At 41.6% G+C, this 22326-nt stretch overlaps 3 protein-coding genes across 3 annotated transcripts; all 3 read right to left on the bottom strand.

Moving 5' to 3' along the window:
- Window positions 1–6257: 6257 nt before the first annotated feature.
- On the bottom strand, window positions 6258–10161 carry olfcv3 (olfactory receptor C family, v3; the record flags this gene model as incomplete). Its single annotated transcript, XM_079466219.1, has 6 exons — window positions 6258–7156; window positions 7231–7354; window positions 8139–8363; window positions 8464–9282; window positions 9521–9809; window positions 9953–10161. The coding sequence occupies 6 exons, from the start codon at window positions 10159–10161 to the stop codon at window positions 6258–6260; spliced, it is 2565 nt and encodes an 854-aa protein (XP_079322345.1).
- A 458-nt stretch (window positions 10162–10619) lies between these two features.
- On the bottom strand, window positions 10620–15707 carry LOC306899606 (extracellular calcium-sensing receptor-like; the record flags this gene model as incomplete). The annotated part of the gene is made up of 7 exons (XM_079465971.1): window positions 10620–11521; window positions 11603–11726; window positions 11983–12207; window positions 12641–13447; window positions 13601–13889; window positions 14029–14190; window positions 15697–15707. 7 exons carry the CDS (start codon window positions 15705–15707, stop codon window positions 10620–10622), a joined length of 2520 nt encoding a protein of 839 aa, XP_079322097.1.
- Window positions 15708–16220: 513 nt separating this feature from the next.
- LOC306899605 (extracellular calcium-sensing receptor) lies at window positions 16221–19756 on the bottom strand (the record flags this gene model as incomplete). Its single annotated transcript, XM_079465970.1, has 7 exons — window positions 16221–17122; window positions 17227–17350; window positions 17702–17926; window positions 18098–18904; window positions 19056–19344; window positions 19431–19592; window positions 19743–19756. The coding sequence occupies 7 exons, from the start codon at window positions 19754–19756 to the stop codon at window positions 16221–16223; spliced, it is 2523 nt and encodes an 840-aa protein (XP_079322096.1).
- Between the last annotated feature and the right edge of the window lie 2570 nt (window positions 19757–22326).

Genomic DNA, 22326 nt, shown 5'->3' with positions numbered 1-22326 from the left:
AAACTTTTCTTCAGTAAACAGAATAGTAAAATCTCAATTCAGATTGCAAGCTGCACCGAAATTAAAGTTACTCGCCCCGCTCAACACAGGCTTCGAACGGACGTTGGTCTGAATGGGAGACGAACGCTCTAACGAGGAGGCTAAAGCGTCTCTGTTGATTGGTAGTGAGGTTTACACACTGGATAGGTCTTCACTAGCTGGCCTACGTTACACAAGTTCGACGCGCATTACGATCAGTAGCAGCACATTATGCACATTTCCCGAATTAAATTTGATTAAACATGGACTTACCTGCAAGTGATGCACGGGCATCATCTCGCAGTTTCTTCTTCTTTTTTTCTCTGATCCTGACTCCTGCTGTCTTTTCGGGGCCATTTCCAAATAAGTTGCCTAGGCTACCGTCTGTCAAACTGCGTTAGGCGCACGCGCGATCAACCGGCACTGCCGTGCGGATGGGCGGGTGGTGGTGTGGATGGGGTGATATGGGATTGTTCGGCCGTTTTTTTTTACATATACATGGCTAAAATATGCCTGCCTAATTATTTTTCTATAGCCTAATGAAATAATATCAGATTAAAATTCATCAGGCTATTTTTGGTGCCCCCTCAGCACTTGGTGCCCTACGCACAGTGCGTGATGCGCGTGGTGGGAGCGGCGGCGCTGGATATACAGTTAATGACATTGTGTTGTGTTTACGGTCACCCCCAAGTTAAAAAACTCCTAATGTGTCCTTTGGGACCTTTATTATTCTAGATTAGGCCTTTTGGTTATGTCAAATATGACTTAGTCATATGCTTGTTTCATTTCATTTTTTAAAACATGATAAATCCATCTTAAATAAATTATTCTAGGATCGTTTTAATTGCAGATTGTGATAGTTTCCCTGTTGCCAAATGATTCAGTATTGATTTTTGGCATTAAAGGTCCAATGTGTCATTTTTTTGGAGGATCTATTAACAGAAATGCAATATAATACACAATATAATATTGTGTTTTTATTACCTCGAATCAGCTATTACTATCCACATACACTGTGGGTTGCCTTGCATGATATTCCTGCTTCCTTCCATTGTAATGAATTGAGCGTAAAAAAACGTCGGGTGCTGACATGTTGTGCAAAAACGTCCCGGTTACGACTGTAACCTCTGTTCCCTGATGGAGGGAACGAGACGTTGTGAGAGACTGACTGGGGTTTGATCTTGAGAACCTATCATCTCCGAGATAATAAAAAAATACACCAATGGGCTTGGCGAATGGCACGCACACGCCAGTCTCCGCCCCATACAAACAGGTATAAAAGGAAGATGGCGGCGGTCATTCACTTACCCTTTGTACTGAGGAACCTGAGAGCCCCTGCAGCGGTTCGGCGAAGCACTGTGGCATGAAGACACAATGTTACAGTCGTAACCGGAACGTTCCCCTTCAGTCGGTCTCTCGACGTTGTGAGAGACTGACTGGGGATATATCTACACGCCACAGAGCTACGCCGTATCACGACCTTCAGCGGCGCGGACCTGACCAGACTAGCGAGTCACAAGATTGCTACCGCGAGACGTAATCTTCCAGTAACAGAGTAGTGGTCATACGAAGAAGCCTGTACTCACGGTCATCATGGACAGTGGCGTACACCTCTATTAGCGAGGTGCTGTCCGGAGCCGAATACTGGGGAAACACTGCTCTCCTCTTGAAGAGGCCACATCCTACCCAGAGGGGAGGTTACATGTGGAGACACCCCAACCCATCCCGCAGCACTACAAATGTCTGCCAGAGAGGCGCCCTGAGCCAGTGCCCACGAGGATGCCATACTCCAAATAGAGTGCGATTCCAGGATTGGTATGCCACCGTGATGGCATCCACAATCCAGTGCGCCAATCTCTGTTGTGAGACAGTCACCGGGGCTGTTAACAGACAAAAGAGCTGCTCAGAGTTTCTAAGGCTCCGTGTGCGGTTCAGGTAGAGACGCAACGCTTGTACTGGACATAACACATTGAAGGTTGGGTCTTCCTCCCCATGGGGAGCTCCTGCAGGTTCACCACCTGGTCCTGGAAGGGAGTGGTGGGAACCTTGGGCACGTCACCGGGACAGGATCTCAGGACCACGTGAGACTCACCGGGCCCGAATTCTAGGCATCCTTGGGACACGGAGAATGCCTGTAGGTCCCCCACCCTCTTGATAGAGGCGAGCGCAATCAAGAGTGCAGTCTTCATGGTTAGACGAGAAAGATTTGCAGCTCTTAGGGGTTCAACAAGGCCGTACCAAGGCCCTGTAGGACCACATTAAGGTCCCAACAGGGTACGGAGCACGGTCAAGGTGAATACACCCCTCTCGCGTCCCTGAGGAACCTGGTGACCAGGTCGCGCTGACAGAGATACTTACCTGTAGGTCAGCACTGACCCGATCAGGCCACTCCGCGGGTTCTCCTCCCGGGGAGAAAACCAGGACAAAATGGCACCACTTGTAAGCGTATAACCGCCTAGTGGTGGGGCTCTAGCCTGTAAGACAGTCTCCCAGACCGCTAACGGCAAGCCCTCGTCCCGTCCAGGGGACAGGCATGGAGATTCCAGAGGCCTGGGTTGGGGTGCCAAACCGTGCCCTTCCCCTGCGATAGAAGGTCCTTCGTCAGGGTGATTGGCCAAGGGGGAGCTGCCACCAGATCTACCAGATCCGATAACCAGGTCTGGGTGGGCCAATAGGGCGCCACCACCAGAACCTGATGCCCCTCTTCCCTGAACTTGCACAGGACCTGTGCAAGGAGGCTCACTGGGGGGAAGGTGTACTTCCACTTGACCCGCGGCCAGCTGTGCGCTAAGGCATCCATGCCGAGGGGGCCCTCGGTCAGGGGGTACCAGAGCGGGTAATGGGTGGAGTCCGGGAGGCAAACAGGTCCACCTGTGCCTGGCCGAACTGCTCCCATATGAGCTGGACCGCGCAGGGATGGAGTCGCCACTCTCCACGGGAAGTCCCTGATGAGAGAGCGCATCGGCTGTCTGGTTCAGGTTGCCTGGGAGAAACGTGGCCCGCAGGCAGGGATTCGGACACCTGCTGACTCCACAAGAGGAGGCGTCGGGCGAGTTGCGACAACTGCCGTGAGGGAATGCCGCCCTGGCGATTGATGTACGCGCTATAGGCTTCCGAGTGGGGTCAAAACGAACGCGTTCAAGGAGAGCAGAGAGGATCGGATGTGAATCTGGCATTTTCTGAGATTTAAATCCACGAACTCTATTACTGCTGACACCCAATGAACGTGGCCTGTACGCGTTGAGATAAGTGCCGCTTATTGGTGATATTATGAGAAGCCAATGGCTCTCCTGACCTCTATGTTCTCATGAGTTTTGCTCCGATGCTCCCCACCAGATAAAATAGGCTCTCTACGATACTTTGAAGTGCTTGATCAAGTATTTAAACTACTGATTATCTTTGATCTGTTTACTACACAGCAGCCCCTCCGCCTAGTCCAGTGTCTGAGAGCCACAGTCTGAATTCTGTGTATGCACCCTAATCACTGTGAGTCTTGTGATTTGCAGTGTTTTTTTTATTGGAGTGATCACATTGGGAAGACTTTGTTTGTAGTGATTGCACAAGTGTTTGGCTTTTTGGATTGTGGTTTACACTAGAAGTTTCAGCTGAGTTGACTCTCAGAATCCTCTGTGCTGGGTTATTGGGCTGAACTATCCCTGAGTGTGCCCTTCAGTGCTGTGCTGACCCAACCTCTCACTGTCTGAAACTCTGCTGGAGAGGACGTGGAACTGCCGCAAGGGCACTGCTTTGCATACTGCCTGAGCCTCTGATGGTGAGAGTGAGAATCCTCTGTGCTGTGTCATTGAGCTGAACTATCCCTGAGTGTGTCCTACAGTGCTGTGCTGATGCAACCTCCCGCCATCTGAAACTCCACTGGAGATGACGAGAACTTGCTGGGCTGACGCCCGTCTCCTACTATCTGAGCCCCCGCTGAAGAGAACCAGCTGTGTTGACACCCCTCCCCTACTGTCTGAGCCTCCCCTGAAGAGAACGAAACTTGCTGTGCCAATGCCAGCCTTTACTGCCCGAGCCTCTGTTGAAGAGAACGAAAATCTGCCGGGCGACGCCCGCCTCCTACTGTCGGAGCCTCCGCCGAAGAGAACGAGAACCCACTGTGGTGACTTTTACTAGATGTGTTGATCCAATAAAACGAGAAACTTTTTACGCTATTCTTAGAGTCAAGCCTTTTGTGTCTTACAGTTCGCTCCTCAGGGTGGTACGCAAGAAAGGGGTGTCGGCTCACTAGCGTCCACCTCGGCATGTGACATAAATCCACAGGTAGGATAACGTCCACAAATAAATCCACAGGCAAGCAAATCTGTCACGGTCGTGGAGGAAGAACCCAATTGTAGGCAGCGGTGAAGGGGTTAAACAATAACTTTAATATTGATACAAACACAATAAAACAAAAACCCACAAGGGGAGCAAAAATAACCAAACACGAACCACAAGCAAGGTACTTCCGAATATACAAACAAGGTAACAGGAACATGAACAAGGGCACTATGAACATACGAGCCAGGAAACAGGTACAATGAACTAGCAATAGACAATAGACACGAGGGCAGTAAGTAGGAAAACTAACAAAGGATAATTAACAAGGTATAGGTGTGAGTAATGAAACACTCAGGGGAAGCTAACAAGAAAACGAGATGGGCTGACAACAATATGTTTCTCTCCACACAAAACAGGTTGCCCTGTCATGATCTTGCCACTAGACTAGGAAATCAAGACTTGATGAGGCAGAATCATGACAAAATCAAAGGTAACATCGGCGGGTACATAAAAACAATGGGTCTGAACTAGTGAACACAACGAAACAATTTACAACTAGACATGACAAATCAAAAGAGAAAATACTCCTCGGTCAGGGAGTGCCAAAGATGCCATGCCTGCCCGAACTGCTCCCAAATGAGCTGGACAGCGTAGAGGTTGAGTCGCCACTCTTTGTGAAGTGTGTCCTGCCAAGAGAGTGCAGCAAGCGGCGAACAGGGAGGCATCTGTCGTCACCACGACACGCATCGAGACTTGCCCGATTGGGACTCCAGCCTGGAGAAAGGACACATCTGTCCAAGGGGCCAGGGTGCAACGGGAGTGAGGCGTGATGTGAATACGCCTGTACCACGCTCTCCAGGGAACTCGACTCTAAAGCCAATGCTGAAGCGGTCAGATTTTACAGCAACAGGAGTGGCATGACACCCAGGGAGAAAGGGCGCTCATTTTGAGACAAGTGGGTCCCAGGCCAGGCCATGAAAATGGCCCCGCATGAGATGGGACGGGACTGGCTCAACAACAGTTGGCTCAAGGTTAAGCTCTAGGTGTCTCTCTCGGACCACCAGAGTGGACATCATACACGTTTGGTGAAAAAATATTAAAATATTTTAGTGTAATTGGATTTTATAGTTTGGCTCCTGTGCCATTTATTTACATGGAGAGGGCAGGTTTATGACCTGTACTGCAGCCATCTGGGGATGATCAAAGAGCCTGCAAGTTCACTTTTCAGGACGTGTGAGGTACACCTGGAATCCAGTACCTCAGAGATGAAGGAAAACACAAGAAGTAAGCGCCTCGCTGGTTCCCTCGACCAAAAGCCTATGAAGTTTTCCCATAGACTTTTGGAAGATCACAAAAATTAAGCTCTGTGATTTACAAAGGTTTATGATATGTACACCTTTGTCTATGGAGATAATCTTTACAAATTACCACAACATTCAGGCCATTTTACCCAAAAACCCATAGATTTTGGAGCGATGGAACCGGAAGTCCTAAAATGCGAAATCGCTTCCGGGTTTTGCATACAAAAATATGTCATCTCCTTGGCTCTCTATTCACAATGTTGTTTCTACAGTAGTCCCAAACGGACAATCTGCTCTGCAGAGCATGTTTCATTTACGTTTATGCATTTGGCAGACGCTTTTATCCAAAGTGACTTACATTGCATTATACTAAAAAAAAATTCTAAATCTGTGCAAGCCCTGGGATCTAACCCATTATCTTGGCGTTGCTAGTGCATTTCTCTAACCACTGAGCCACAGGAAAGCGGGAAATTGGTTGCAATACCCATTCTTGCCACTAGATGCCTCTAAATTTCATACACTGGACTTTTAAAACCTGTAGTTTTGGCATTTTGTAAAAAATGACAAGATTTCAATATAATATCAGATTTTGTTTATTATGGGTTGGGGTAATGTTGCCACTTCATAAACATTTGTAATAAGTACAACATATGATAAATATAATTATTTGTCTTTTCCCATGAGATGTTGTTTGGTGTTTTTCTCTGGCTTAACTAAAATTATATAAACCTTTGGGGTGAATAGACAGAGCAGCAGACCAAAACTAGAGGCTAAAATAGCAAAAATCTCTACAGCTGTTGTGAATTTTCCAGGTGAACTGACATATGCAGGTACAAAAGCCAACCACACAGCACAAAAAATCAGCATGCTGAAAGTGATGTACTTGGCCTCATTAAAATTGCCCGGCAACTTTCGAGCCAAAAAAGCCAGAAAAAAGCAAACACAGGCCAGCAGGCCGATATATCCCAGCACACACCAGAAAGCCAGATCAGAGCCAACACTGCAATCCAGGATGATCTTAGACTGCTGATATTTTGTGTTTCTATAGGGGAACGGTGGGGACACCACGAGCCAGGCAGTACATATCAACACTTGAACTGAAGTGCAGCTGAAGATGATGATTCTCTGCTGTATGGGGCCCAACCATTTCATGATATTGTTTCCAGGTCGAGTAGCTGTGAACGCTGCTAAAACCACTAAAGTCTTTCCCAGGATGCAGGAGATGCAGAGCGAGAATGTGATGCTAAAAGCAGTGTGTCTCAGCATGCAGGACCAGGATGTGGGTTCCCCAATAAACACCAAAGCACACAGAAAACACAGAGTCAAAGATAACAGAATGAAGAAACTGAGCTCAGAGTTATTGATGCGTACTATAGGAGTGTTTCTGTAATACAGAAATACAGTTAACACAGCTAAAGTGAGACAGGCTCCAATTACAGCTATCACTGTTAGGGTCATCCCCATTGCATCATGGGACAGAAATTCAACCACTTTAGGAATGCATACAGTTCCATCAGGATTTGACCAGTAATCTTCAGTGCAGGACATACAGTCTATTGAATCTAAAGAGAGGAAAAAATGCACAAATGAAATGCTTTTCACTTTTTATGAGATGTGTGAAATTTTTTTTACCAACCTGTCTGATTACTGATTTTGCCACTGTCACAGGGTACACAGTCAAAGCAGCATAGAGGCTCCCCACGACGGACAGCCTTCCTGAATCCTGGAGTGCAGCTGTTACTGCACACAGATACCAGCACCTGCTTAAGCCACAGATCCGCACATATATTACTAAAGATAATGTGTAGATTTATGTATTATTACAGTTCAGTATAAGACATAAATTATGGTGAAAATATTCCAGGGACATACTCTGCGGTTAGGGAAAAACTAAATTCAATTTGCCTCATTGACAGACCTGACATCTGATCAACAGTTGGGCAATTCCAGCGTTGTGCATATTTTAGTCTTAAAACTTGAAATATAATGTATTTACTACCAATATATTGAATCGTCTGTTTATATTTTACTAAACCCTTGATGATAGAGTCCAGACATCAGAAAGTTAACAGTTTATGCATGAGTTTTTAATTTAAAAAGAGAGAACGATTCATGCGTTATGGATGTGACAAAAAAGGATGCAATTTAAGAGACAACATACTTTATAGGATTTTTGTGAATTAAAATGTACAAACCAGAGGCATCAAATTGAGAGGGGGTAGTTCTTCATAAACATAAAATAGTTCTTTATTTTTCATTTTCATTTGCTCATTTATGAGAGACTTCGGTTTGATACAACAATTCACTTACCCGACTATGCAAAACTCTGCTTTAAAACACAAAAAATGCTTTACACATGGGTATTTAAATGACTAAATGTTGACATCTGTGATCTGTCCGGAGAGTGAAAACCTTTTTTTTCATCTTAAGGTCGACATTTGCATGGAATTGCCCAGTTGTTTAAGTCACTTACCTCCATTTGACCCTACAGAACTTCAGAACATGGAATCTCATGTACTGAAATACACTGTGAGAACAGCTTGCCTCAGTCTGATGGCCAGGCCACATGATTTCCCCCTCCTGGATGACCAGTTCTTGGCCTGATTCTTGTGCACCATCGAACACGCCCACATTAACAAACTCAATATTTCCAGCCGAGCCCCTCTGCCAGTTTATGAGGTCGTACGATGGAATAGAGTCACCTTTCATGTCAAAGTTCACTGTCTCTCCTGAAATAGTGAATGACACCTCTTGAAGATAGTGCTGTAACTGTGAAATATTGCATTGATGAGATAAAGTCACAACTCTTTACAAATCATTGTTTTGTACATTTGACATGAATCATGTACGCAGTCGCTTTAATGAGTACCTGCCACGGGTAGACATTATCTATGTTTGCACATGTGGAGTTATTAAAAGGCCCTTTCCCAGGACTACATTGAATGAGATTATGCAGAGAATGAGCAACGGCATAAACTCCTTTATAAACATTATAGGAAATACGAAGGCTGGAAGTGTTCATATAGGCAGCGTGCTGCTCCTTAAGAGTCTCCTGCCCGGTGCAAGGGGGCAGATGACCGTTCACACTGGAGGATGGAGATGGGGAACAGCCGTATAGCGCTCCCCAGAGCTCCTGAACCAAAGTATTAGAGTGATATCTCTCAGGGTTTACTGTCATAAGATACTCCCTTAACCCTGGGATCTGACCCTGTCGGATTCCAAATCCAACGGTCCCACCCAGGAAAGGATAATACTCACTCCCTGTGAATACTGAGGATGTCACCCATGCCTCACTAGCAATCCACTGTATCCCAGTGACGTTCTGCTCCATGTAATCTCTCAGGAAGGGGGTGAGCTCCCCTTCAGCAGAGAACACCACCACCACCCGAGCAGTGGAATGGCTCATGACACGGATGATTTCTAGCGCCCTCCAGCGGTCATATAACAGAGGGATCATTTCCTGATATGCTATACATATGCCCGTACCCTCCAGCTCTTTCAGTAAGCCTTGAAGGGCAAAGCGACCGTACTCGTGATCTCCTCGTACCACTCCAACCCAGGTCCATTGAAAATGCAGCAGGAGTTTTGCAATGGCCTTCACTTGATAGTCATCACTAGGGATGACCCTAAAGAATGTAGGGAACTCTCTCCTATCACTCAGACAGGCGCAGGATGAAAAATAACTGATCTGTTATGAGGGAATGAACAGAATTGTGATAACATTTTTAAAATCCCGGATCACACAAAGTGTCTGTACATCATATAATGAGTCAATTGTTGTTCATTCAAGTCTGGAAAAATATGTCTCTGCTCTGATTCTTTACACTCTCACACATTCACACACATACACATTTGTCCCAAAGGCATAGGAAAGCACAAACCACAATTATAGAGAACACATATAGAGTTTTACTTAAATATCTCACCATTGGAATTCTGAATGGCTTTAACATTCTAGAAAGTACAATAGACTGAGCTGATCCGGATTCTCCTATAATAGCAAGGAGTGGACCGGCACCTGAACACATGGGGCTTTCTTCCTCATTTGGCCCATTTAAAACAGCTACTGCTGATCTCTGCCCAGTCAGAGGATATGCACAAGAGTCAAATATTTTGTAACCGAGCGTGCGGTTAGGTAAGAGATCATTTCTTCTGTTTATTTCTTCTATTGCAAGTTGCATCGTTATGGCCCAACGGAAAGCTCTTGGATCAAACCTGTAAATAAAGCAAGTGGACAAAAGCACATTCGGTAAAGGCAAATGCACACCATCACAAAAACGTTTTGTTATAATATTTACAGTACATGTTTCATTAAAAAATGGTTTGGACAGTGCAAAGCATAAAACCTTGCTACTCACCCGTTACATTTGACCGGCCCTGGTTTGTAAGTACAATTGAGATCTGGCATCTCCTGATTGTAGTGCAATGGAAAAATACCACCTAATATAAATTCTCCACCAGCCGCCAGGCCTGGTTCAAAGTCATTTTGCAGGATGCATTTGGAGGCATGTCCTAAAATAAGTGCACTGAGACGCTGAACCAGAAGCCACAGCAGCAAGGCAGTCATGCTCAGAAATGTCCGCCTCCCCCAGCATGAATACACAGGGAAGTACACAGTTATATATATATACTAGACACAAGTCTCCATGCATCTCATTATGTGTCATTCTCATGTGACATCGGCAAGATTCACAATAAAATAAATATGTCTGTAAACATGCTTTATTAACATCCCTATTTTTTACAACATTAGTGGGACAGAATCCAATATTATACACATTTTAATAATTAGAGAGAAAAGCACATTATTTAGGAAATTAAGAAATTATTTGTTTATTTATAATGCATAAAGGTTTACATTCCATGAAGTCTGATGTATTTTAAGTTCTACGTTGTATTTTAAATGAAGATATCACATATAACAATCAACATCGCATATTCTCAAGCAGAGTATGGATTTTTTACATTTAATTTAGTTTTATTTGAACCTCATGTGTTGCAAGCACTAAAACTAAAAGTAAAACATTATTTAGTGCCCTTTCCCATTAAATGTTGCTTGGTGTTTTTTTCAGGCTTCAGTAATATAATATAACACTTTGGAGCAAATAAGCAGAGCAGCAGACCAAAACTTGAAGCTAAAATAGCGAAAATCTCTACAGCTGTTGTAAATTTACCAGGCTGGCTGACATATGCAGGTACAAAAGCCAACCACACAGCACAAAAAATCAGCATGCTGAAAGTGATGTACTTGGCCTCATTAAAATTGCCCGGCAACTTTCGAGCCAAAAAAGCCAGAAAAAAGCAAACACAGGCCAGGAGGCCGATATATCCCAGCACACACCAGAAAGCCAGATCAGAGCCAACACTGCAATCCAGGATGATCTTAGACTGCTGATATTTTGTGTTTCTATAGGGGAACGGTGGGGACACCACGAGCCAGGCAGTACATATCAACACTTGAACTGAAGTGCAGCTGAAGATGATGATTCTCTGCTGTGTGGGGCCCAACCATTTCATGATATTGTTTCCAGGTCGAGTAGCTGTGAACGCTGCTAAAACCACTAAAGTCTTTCCCAGGATGCAGGAGATGCAGAGCGAGAATGTGATGCTAAAAGCAGTGTGTCTCAGCATGCAGGACCAGGATGTGGGTTCCCCAATAAACACCAAAGCACACAGAAAACACAGAGTCAAAGATAACAGAATGAAGAAACTGAGCTCTGAGTTATTCACTCGGACTATAGGTGTTCCTTTGTTGTAAAGAAATATCAAGAGCACTGTGACAGTCAGAAACGCTCCCACAACAGCTATCAAAGTCAGGGTGATTCCCATTGCATCATGGGAGAGAAACTCAACTACCTTCGGCACACACATTGTTCCGTTTATATTGGACCAGAAATCTTCAGGACATGAAAGGCAATCTATTGAATCTAAGATAATTACAAATAACAGTCAGAGAGAGCATGAGAGGAATAAACCAGCATATACAGTCTGTAAGAAAAAAAGAGTACCTGTTTGATTACTGATCTTGCCACTTTCACATGGAACACAGTCAAAACAGCACAGAGGCTGCCCACGACGGACAGCCTTCCTAAATCCTGGTATACATCTATCAGTGCACACAGAGAAAGGTACCTATAAAATATAACAAGACAAAGTCAAAAAAAACTAATTTGTCAGGAATATGGAAGGGAATTGTATTATGCTTTTGGTATAATTAAGTTTTGTAAATACACTCTATAAAGAGCTTTTTTTTTAAACACATTTTTTATTTAGAGTACCATACACTTTAATGTATGCGGGGGCAGTTAGATTACATCGTTCTTTATTATGCTTTTTGTTTCAAAATAAACCACGCAGGTGGCAGCGCAGCGCACAGTCAACACCTTGCCTTATTTTGTTGGTTAGACCACATGATGGCCTGCTCCTCAATCACCAGTGCTTTCCCTGTATGCTGAGCACCGTCATACAAGCCCACTTTAACAAACTCAATATCTCTATTTGAGTGTTTTTGCCAGTTTATTAAATCATAATATGGGGTTGCATCTCCTTTCTTATCAAAGTCAACGTTTTCTCCTGAAATGGAGAAGGAAACTTCCTGAAGGTAATGCTGAAGCTAATGTGCATTAAAAAACAGATGAAGAGAGAGACATAACTGTTAACAGGACACAACACTTTTTTTCAATTACAATTATTTGATCGAAAACTAGAAGATTGATATCAAACAATATTAAATATATTATTTATTGGTAACACTTAACAACAATGTTGTATTAGTAAACATGCATTAACTAACATGGACTAACAGTGAACAACAGTTTTCAGTATCTATTAATCTTTGTTAATCTTGCTTAATGTCAGTACAATAATTCAATGTTTGATTTAAACATTTGCATGAACTTAGATTTTGTTAGTTTTGTTAATTGGTAATTTGTGTTAGCATGATCTAATCTTATTGTAAAGTGTTAACAATTTATCACATATATTATTATGTACTAAGTAATAATTTTGTATTATTACTTAGATTTCAGATCCTAAAGTATTTTTACCTGCCATGGAAACACATTGTTGAAATCTGCACATGAGAAATTCTTAAATGGTCCATTTCCAGGTGTACAGTGAATGAGATTATGTAGAGAATGAGCAAAGGCGTACACCGCTTTATACACATTATAGCTGACACGAGGACTAGATGTGTTCATGTATGCAGAATGCTCTTCTCTGAGCGGCTCTTTCCCTGTACAGGGGGGCAGATGACTGTTTAAACTGATAGAAGGAGAACAGCCGTAGAGAGCTTCCCAAAGCTCCTGAACCTGAGGATTAGATGGATATTCTTCTGGATTCACTGTTTTGAGATAATCTTCCAGACCTGGAATGTGTCCTTGACGAATCGCAAACCCAATTGTGCCGTGTAAAAATGGATACGTTTCTGCTAAAATGGAGGCTGTAACCCAAGCCTCACTTGCAATCCATTGAATTCCTGTGATATTCTGAATCATAAACTCTCTCAAGAATGGGTAAAATTCACCTTCTACTGAAAAAACAACTACAACCTTAGCAGTGGATTCTTTCATTACTTTTAAGATATTGAGGACTTTTTCTCTGGTGTAGTCTTTTGGGATCATTTCATGATAAGCCAAACAAATGTCAGTGTTTTCAACTTCTCGTTTCAAGCCCTGTAAAGCAAACTTGCCATAGTCATGATCTTCAGTGACCACGCCAATCCATGTCCAGCCAAACTTCTTTAAGAGCTGTGCAATAGCTTTGACTTGATAATTATCATTGGGGACCACTCTGAAAAATGTTGGGAACTGCTTTCGGTCGCTTAGACAAGAGCAGGTTGAGAAGTAGCTTATCTATGAGTAAAAATTAAGAAGAAAAATACACCAAAGTCTATACATTAATGTCTCAAGTAAATCATGTTTTACATACAGTATATTATTTTACACATAGGAAAAAGACTGAAGATTTGAATATTTGCAATTTAGAAACCACATGCATCTTATTACCATGGGTATTTTGAAAGGCTGCAGAGTTCTGGAAAGTACAATAGATTGTGAGGAACCAGATTCCCCTACTAATCCTATTAAAGGAGCAGACCCAGAACACATTTCACTTTGCATAACTTCCTGCCCGTTCAGTACGGCCAGGACTGCTTTCTGAGCTGTTACAGGGGTGGAGCAGGAGTCAAATATCCTGTAAGCCAGAGTATGGTTGGGCAGGAGATCTTTTCTGTTGTTTATCTGTTCCACTGCAAGCTTCATTGTGAGAGCCCAGCGGAAGGCCCTTGGATCAAACCTGCATAAAAAAACTCATTCAAATAACTTTATACAACTACTTTTTGAACAACAAACTGACATCTCATAACTTGATTTAAATACACAAAACATATATAAACACTTGACCAAATTTTGAATAGCCAAGCTCAAATCCTTACCCTCGACACTGTGCTGCTAAGGGTTTCTTCATGTAGTCTGTTGGTGGAAGCTCTACTCTGTAATGCAAAGGAAAAATCCCTCCTATTGAGAAATCTCCAGTAGTTAAAAATACTGGCAGATCAAAGTCATCCTGTGGGGAGCAGTTTGGAGGCACAGCTGCGCTGCAAAGGTGAAACACAAAGACAAACATGTAAATCATTGTTCTTGCGAGCTCGACATAAACAAAGAGTTAGGACATATCTCTGTTTCCTGAGGTTTTAAATGGCTAGTCATGCTCCTTGCATATCATTATGTCTGACGTGTTCTTTGGTTATTTGATGAATCTGTTGTGTGTAATGTTATCCATGATGTAGCTAAGGGAGATTACTGCCTTGTGTGCTAGTAAAAGACATGAAATACTTCAGAAGAAAAAACATATAGTTTTGAAACTAAATATTGTATCGTTTTCCTATCAAACATCGAAATGCAGGCTTGAAATTTGTGTCTCTAGATACTATCCCGTCCAGTACAAATGACTCATTTTGTGAGTTCTAAATTTCACTGATCACATGACTTCAACTAATGTCAGTGTACAGGACCAAACATTTTTTTGTCTGTTTGGTATTTTTAAACTGACAGTAGGTACCCTTTGTCGGTTTTCAAGCAGACCTATTTCACAGCGTGAAGCATACAAACCGGAAGTAGGGTAAACGCTTGTCAGGTCAATGCTCTAGCTCCGTTCACTTCACAGAACAGTTTCGGAGACTAGAAGCAGTTAGGCATGTAGCGCTCCGTTTATGCTGATTTGTCTAACATATATAACAGACCTTGATAAGAAATGATTAGCTCAAAGAACAAAGTTTGGTTACGCTTTAGATTACAGCCCGGCAATGTACCACATAATTAAACAGGATTTACAGCGTAACTAATTGTAACAATACTGTACCTCTACAGTATATAGCTTTAGATAAAGCGCTATAATATGCTAAGTTTGAGGAATAAAGGGGCAAGAGTATGGAAAATAAAACTACATCCTAAGAAGGGAACTGCATGCCATGTAAACATCCAAATCAAACCGCTCTTGAAATACTTGATTTTAGTCTCAAAAGATCAAAATTGATTTTGCCCATTAAAACGCGTCAATAAAATAAATAATTTGTGACCAACAACCCTAAAACCAATCAAATAATTTATCCTAAAGTTAAAACTCTGCGTGTTTTATTCATGCTATTTTGCTTGCGCAAAAACTGGAAACATAATTTCCCCTCATTTCATGTTTGCTATAATAAAAAATAAGAACCCTATACTTAATTAACACCCACAGTAGCTTTTTTATGGGTACATTGTGATTACATATATGTATAGAAGAGATACATTATTGTTACAATTACTTACGCTGTATACTTAGTATAAGTATGCGTTACATTGCGAGCCACAATCTAAAGTGTTATCAAATGTTTTTGTAATGTTTTCCCTATTTTTACATTTCCCAGAGCACTATGAACAAATCGGACAGCATATGCTATAATGTTGCTTTCTTTAAATTTCAATTAATGCCTGTAATAAAACCAGCTGAATGAATGAATGGCTATGGCAGCAGTGTGACAGTGTCGCATTCACCAGCTGAAGTGCCTCTCAAATCTAGGCACTCCCCATATCACTTGGACTGTCACATCACACTACATTACCCATAAACCATTGCCGGGACTCATGTTCTTGTCTGCTTATTTAAACCGGGTTCTCTCCGTCATTTATGGCTAAGTCTTGTTTCATGTCACATTGTAATTCTATGCATTCTCTGTCTGGATTTCTGGTTTCTAGTTGTTTTTTGTATTACTTTTAGCCTTTGCCCTGTGGATGTGTTTGCTTGTGTTTGGACTGACCACCTATGTTTGAATATATGCCTGTTTCCCTACTTTCGGTCTCTGTCGCCATATCGTGAAATAGGCGAACTGTTTGTGGGATACGACACCCATTGTATAAAGATTCATTTACTGAATCTCATCAGTTATAAGCCTAATGTAAATACAGAGACATCAGAAAAGTAGATTACTTAATTAGAGAAACAAAATAAAGTGTATAATTTTAACACATTTTAATTATGTTTATTCTTTTCCACAGTGATTCCATACGAGAAGGCAGAGTAAAGTTAGAAACATGGAGCTTTATTAAAAAAAAAACAACAATAAAATGGTTTCAAATGAAAGACTTATTATTTTGCTACTTTTCCCATTAAATGTTGCTTGGTGTTTTTTTCAGGCTTTAATAAAATGATGTAGCATTTTGGCGCAAATAAGCAGAGCAGCAGACCAAAACTTGAAGCTAAAATAGCGAAAATCTCTACAGCTGTTGTGAATTTTCCAGGTGAACTGACATATGCAGGTACAAAAGCCAACCACACAGCACAAAAAATCAGCATGCTGAAAGTGATGTACTTGGCCTCATTAAAATTGCCCGGCAACTTTCGAGCCAAAAAAGCCAGAAAAAAGCAAACACAGGCCAGGAGGCCGATATATCCCAGCACACACCAGAAAGCCAGATCAGAGCCAACACTGCAATCCAGGATGATCTTAGACTGCTGATATTTTGTGTTTCTATAGGGGAACGGTGGGGACACCACGAGCCAGGCAGTACATATCAACACTTGAACTGAAGTGCAGCTGAAGATGATGATTCTCTGCTGTATGGGGCCCAACCATTTCATGATATTGTTTCCAGGTCGAGTAGCTGTGAACGCTGCTAAAACCACTAAAGTCTTTCCCAGGATGCAGGAGATGCAGAGCGAGAATGTGATGCTAAAAGCAGTGTGTCTCAGCATGCAGGACCAGGATGTGGGTTCCCCAATAAACACCAAAGCACACAGAAAACACAGAGTCAAAGATAACAGAATGAAGAAACTGAGCTCAGAGTTATTCACTCGGACTATAGGTGTTCCTTTGTTGTACAGAAATATCAAGAGCACTGTGACAGTCAGAAACGCTCCCACAACAGCTATCAAAGTCAGGGTGATTCCCATTGCATCATGGGAGAGAAACTCAACTACCTTCGGCACACACATTGTTCCGTTTATATTGGACCAGAAATCTTCAGGGCATGACAGGCAATCTATTGAATCTAAGATAGAGTTAACATGTGGAAGAATAAATTAGACATCGAACCAAATTATAAGTCTTTCCATTTATTTTATTTAAAAAATATAGCTTGGGTGGTGCCGTTACCTGTTTGATTACTGATTTTGCCAATATCACATGGAACACAGTCAAAGCAGCACAGAGGCTGCCCACGACGGACAGCCTTCCTAAATCCTGGAGTGCAACTGTTACTGCACACGGATACAGGCACCTATATGAAAAATATGTTTATTATAAATTGATTCTCAAACCGACACACTGTAAAAAATATAAAAGTTACAAAAGCAAATATTTTAAGTAACCTAATAAATATTTAACAAACGATCTAAATTAACCAGATTAATTCATTAAACTTATAAATTTGAAATTGGTTAAAGATAACTTCACACAAATTCATTCACACAACTGCATTTCCTTATAGTGTAATAATTTATCATTTAGCATCATTTGTTTATTTATCAGCCCAATGTTATTTTGCTAATTGTGGCCCTAGGATCCTATAATGCTTCTGTCTTTCATATATGGCAACAGATGGCAGTGCAGCACAAAGTCAACACCTTGCCTTATTCTGCTGGTTAGACCACATGATGGCCTGCTCCTCAATCACTAGTTCTTTCCCAGCATGTTGTGCTGTGTCATAGAGACCCACTTTAATAAACTGAATATCTCCATTTGTGTGTCTTTTCCAGTTTATCAAATCATATGATGGAATTGAATCCCCCTTGATATCAAAATTTACTTCTTCTCCAGAAATAGAGAAGGACACTTCCTGTAAATAATGCTGTAGCTTATGGAATACAAAAGCAAAGAAAAAATAGAAATAAGGGGCAGACATTTGCATTAAGATTTACTATTGAAAGAATTTTTTTACAAAAATTACAAAGTTTGTGGATTGCTTTCCATAATCTTTCATATATTATTAGCAATATTTCCATCAGACCCTAAATAATGTTTTTACCTGCCATGGAATCACATTGTTGAAATCTGCACATGAGAAATTCTTAAATGGTCCATTTCCAGGTGTACAGTGAATGAGATTATGTAGAGAATGAGCAAAGGCGTACACCGCTTTATACACATTATAGCTGACACGAGGACTAGATGTGTTCATGTATGCAGAATGCTCTTCTCTGAGCGGCTCTTTCCCTGTACAGGGGGGCAGATGACTGTTTAAACTGATAGAAGGAGAACAGCCGTAGAGAGCTTCCCAAAGCTCCTGAACCTGAGGATTAGATGGATATTCTTCTGGATTCACTGTTTTGAGATAATCTTCCAGACCTGGAATGTGTCCTTGACGAATCGCAAACCCAATTGTGCCGTGTAAAAATGGATACGTTTCTGCTAAAATGGAGGCTGTAACCCAAGCCTCACTTGCAATCCATTGAATTCCTGTGATATTCTGAATCATAAACTCTCTCAAGAATGGGTAAAATTCACCCTCTCCTGAAAAAACAACTACAACCTTAGCAGTGGATTCTTTCATTACGTTTAAAATCCTAAGGACCTCTTTTCTGGTGTAGTCTTTTGGGATCATTTCATGATAAGCCAAACAAATGTCAGTGTTTTCAATTTCTCGTTTCAAACCCTGTAAAGCAAACCTGCCGTAGTCATGATCTTCAGTGACCACGCCAATCCATGTCCAGCCAAACTTCTTTAAGAGCTGTGCAATAGCTTTAACCTGATAATCATCATTGGGGACCACACGGAAAAATGTTGGGAACTGCTTTCGGTCGCTTAGACAAGAGCAGGTTGAGAAGTAGCTTATCTATGAGAAAAAAAGAAGCAAAACAATGAATGGTACATGCCTCCAAGAGTAACATTTACGTCACACCAGGAAGCCATTAATTGTTAATCTGCTTGAAAACACTTGAATATGCTTTAAACATACACAAATAAGAAAAACAACTCTGTACTACCATTGGCGTTCTGAAAGGCTGCAGAGTTCTGGAGACAACAATGGACTGTGAGGAACCAGATTCCCCTACTAATCCTAATAAATTACTAGTTTTAGAACAAATAAAAGCTGAAACAATATCATGCCCGTTCAGTACGGCCAGGACTGCTTTTTGAGCTGTCACAGGAGTTGCACAGGAGTCAAATATCCTGTAAGCCAGAGTATGGTTGGGTAGGAGGTCTTTTCTGTTGTTTATCTGTTCCACTGCAAGCTTCATTGTGAGAGCCCAGCGGAAGGCCCTTGGATCAAACCTAAACAAAGCATCCCATAATTAGCAAAAGTATTAGTAAATGAACAATAGAAAAAAACTAAATCATACATGAACACATTTCCTTACCCTTGACACTTTGCTGCTAATGGTCTATTTATGTAGTCTGATGAAGGAAGCTCTACTCTGTAATGCAAAGGAAAAATCCCCCCTATTGTGAAGTCTCCTGTAGTCATGAACACTGGCCAATCAAAGTCACCTTGTGGAGAGCAATCTGAAGAAATGGCTGCACTGGAGAGGTGAAAAACATAGAAAAAAAGATAAATCATTATCTTCTTAGGCTTCACTAAACACAAGTGAGGCATTGCTTCTGTAACTCTTTGTTTTATATGTCAGTCAAGCTTCATGCATATCATTGAGCAAATGAGCAAAGGCGTGCACCGCTTTATACACATTATAGCTGACACGAGGACTAGATGTGTTCCCAAGGTACTCCTGACAACAACACTGTTATTACTGTAATGCCATACATTTTCAATTAAATTAAATTTGGACACTTTGATTAATTTTAATACTTTTTATAACAAATACTAACTAACGATTGTGCCTTTTTGAAAAGCAGTTTTACAATAAATACATATTAGTACAGACATTAAAAGCATTTGGAAACAAAGTATGAAATATATTACATAGAATTAGCGATGTCATACTTACAATTACCATGATACTACTTAATACTACGTAAATAATTCAGCACAGATTAAAGTTTTCAAATGCACTCAAATGTGATTTGTTGACCAAAAAAGAGATAAACAAAATTAAAGATTGTTATTCAGCTATATTTGTGCATTTTGTTAAGGTACAAACCAGAGGAGACTGAGTTATAAACAGGCAAGTATTTATTTATTTTGCAGGTAAATAATCAAATGGCAGATTATATAAAGTGCAGCTCCACACATACACTTGGCCAGTCACTGAGCGAGATAAGATGAATAACTTTCCTTCATAGATTCACTGACAAGGATGACAGTACTCTGGTGATTGTGATCATAGCGGGAGAGTGCGTTGGGAACCTGGTGTTTCAATAACACATTTAAAAACCCATAAAAATAGATATCCTGATAATATCGTTACTGTGAATAATTTTGGCTGCGATAGCTGCGACGTAAAAAGCTGTTATTGCGACTGCATTAAATGAAATACATGGTAATTTTGAAATGTTTATGTACCTTGCCGATATTGTGAAAAGAATTGTCTGTAGGCTGTAACGTTGTGTAACATTATACATTACTGTATTCAATAAAACTTCAATAAGAAATACTTCGTGGTACTAATAATTACATCAAGTGCATGTATACCATTATTATTATTTTCTAATTACTTTTGTAAGATGCAGGAGAAGCAATTTAGCAGCAGAAGCGTACAGAACTGTGTAAGTGTATTTAAATCGTGTCTTGTTGAGTTTTAGTACTGTGTTAAACTGAGAAATCGCTTTGTATTTACTTCTGCTCTGTCACGTGGTGAAACCGCGTGTAGTATCGTTCCTTCGTTCGTTCTTGGGCTAGTTTAATTTGTTTGCTTTGTGTGCGCGTGTCATCTGAGGGCGGGGCCTGTTGAATTTAAGTAATTAGACGCGTATTTAAAAAGCGTCTACCCACCGCGGCAGCGGTCACGTGCAGCCCTCATCGCTTGAAGACCGAAGAGAGTTAAGACATCGACTCGCGGCATGACTGAGTGACATCTCGCTTTGGATGAAGGATCATCACCTGCAGCTAAATCTTGCAAAAACAGAACTGCTTGTGATCCCGGCCAACCCAAAGATTCACCACAACCTTGCCATTCAACTAGGCTCATCAACGATTACACCTTCCAGCACAGCCAGAAACCTGGGAGTGGTAATCGATGATCAGCTTAACCTCACAAGTCATGTTGCCAGCACCACCCGTCCTGTAGATTCATCCTCTACAACATTAGGAAAATTAGACCTTTCCTATCGGAGCACTCTACATAAGTCCTAGTCCAGGCTCTTGTCTTGTCCAAACTGTATTATTATTAATATTATTATTATTGCAATGCTTTTCTGGCTGGACTTCCTGCTTGCACAATCAAACCTCTCCAGATGATCCAGAATGCGGCGGCAAGAGTGGTCTTCAATGAACCGAAGAGAGCACATGTAACTCCGCTCTTCATCAGGTTACACTGGCTCCCTGTTGCCGCCCGCATAGAGTTCAAAGCTTTGCTCCTGGCCTACAAGACCAACACCGGATCTGCAACATCGTATCTCCACTCGCTAATGCAGATCTATGTTCCTGCCAGATCACTGCGGTCTGCAAAGGAACAACGACTAGTGGTACCATCCCAAAAAGGAAAAAAGTCACTCTCCCGTACTTTCTCTGGATCTGTTCCACATTGGTGGAATGATCTACCAGCTGCTACAAGATCAGCAGACTCGGTTGCCATCTTTAAAAAACGCATCTCTTCCGTCAACACGTCGCTGATTGATTTTTCCTAATTCTCTTCCCCTTCCTTCTTTATAATAAAAAAACTTACTAACCTCACTATTCTTAGCTTTTTATACTGTGCTAGGCTTTAATGGACTATTTGTCATGATTCTGCCTGCTCTTGTCTTGATTTTCTGGTCTAGGGGCAGAATCATGACAGACCCACGTGTTTTATGTGGAGAGGAACATATTATGGTCAATCAGGACATAATATGCGTTCTCTCCTGTCTCGTCATTTGGCCCTGCCCCTCTCGTTTCTAGTATAGCTCTCCTCCTGTGTCGCATTACCCACACCTGCCCATCGTTATCCCCTTTGTTAGTCTCCCTATATAATACCCTCTTGTCTATTGTCTTGTGCTCGTTGGTTGTACAATATCCCTTGCTTGTACTCCTCACTGTGTCCTTGAAGCCTTGTCAAGTAAAGTCTAGTCTTAGTGTTTAATATTGAGTTCTTGTTGAGTGTTTAGTAATCAGTTTATCATATTTGTTATTGTGTACTGTTTTGTTACTCCCTCGTGGGTTTT

Source organism: Barbatula barbatula (assembly GCF_947034865.1).
Source record: "Barbatula barbatula genome assembly, chromosome: 10".
Lineage (NCBI taxonomy): Eukaryota > Metazoa > Chordata > Actinopteri > Cypriniformes > Nemacheilidae > Barbatula > Barbatula barbatula.
Note: the sequence above shows the minus strand (reverse complement) of the source record. Positions and strands in the feature narration are given on the sequence as shown.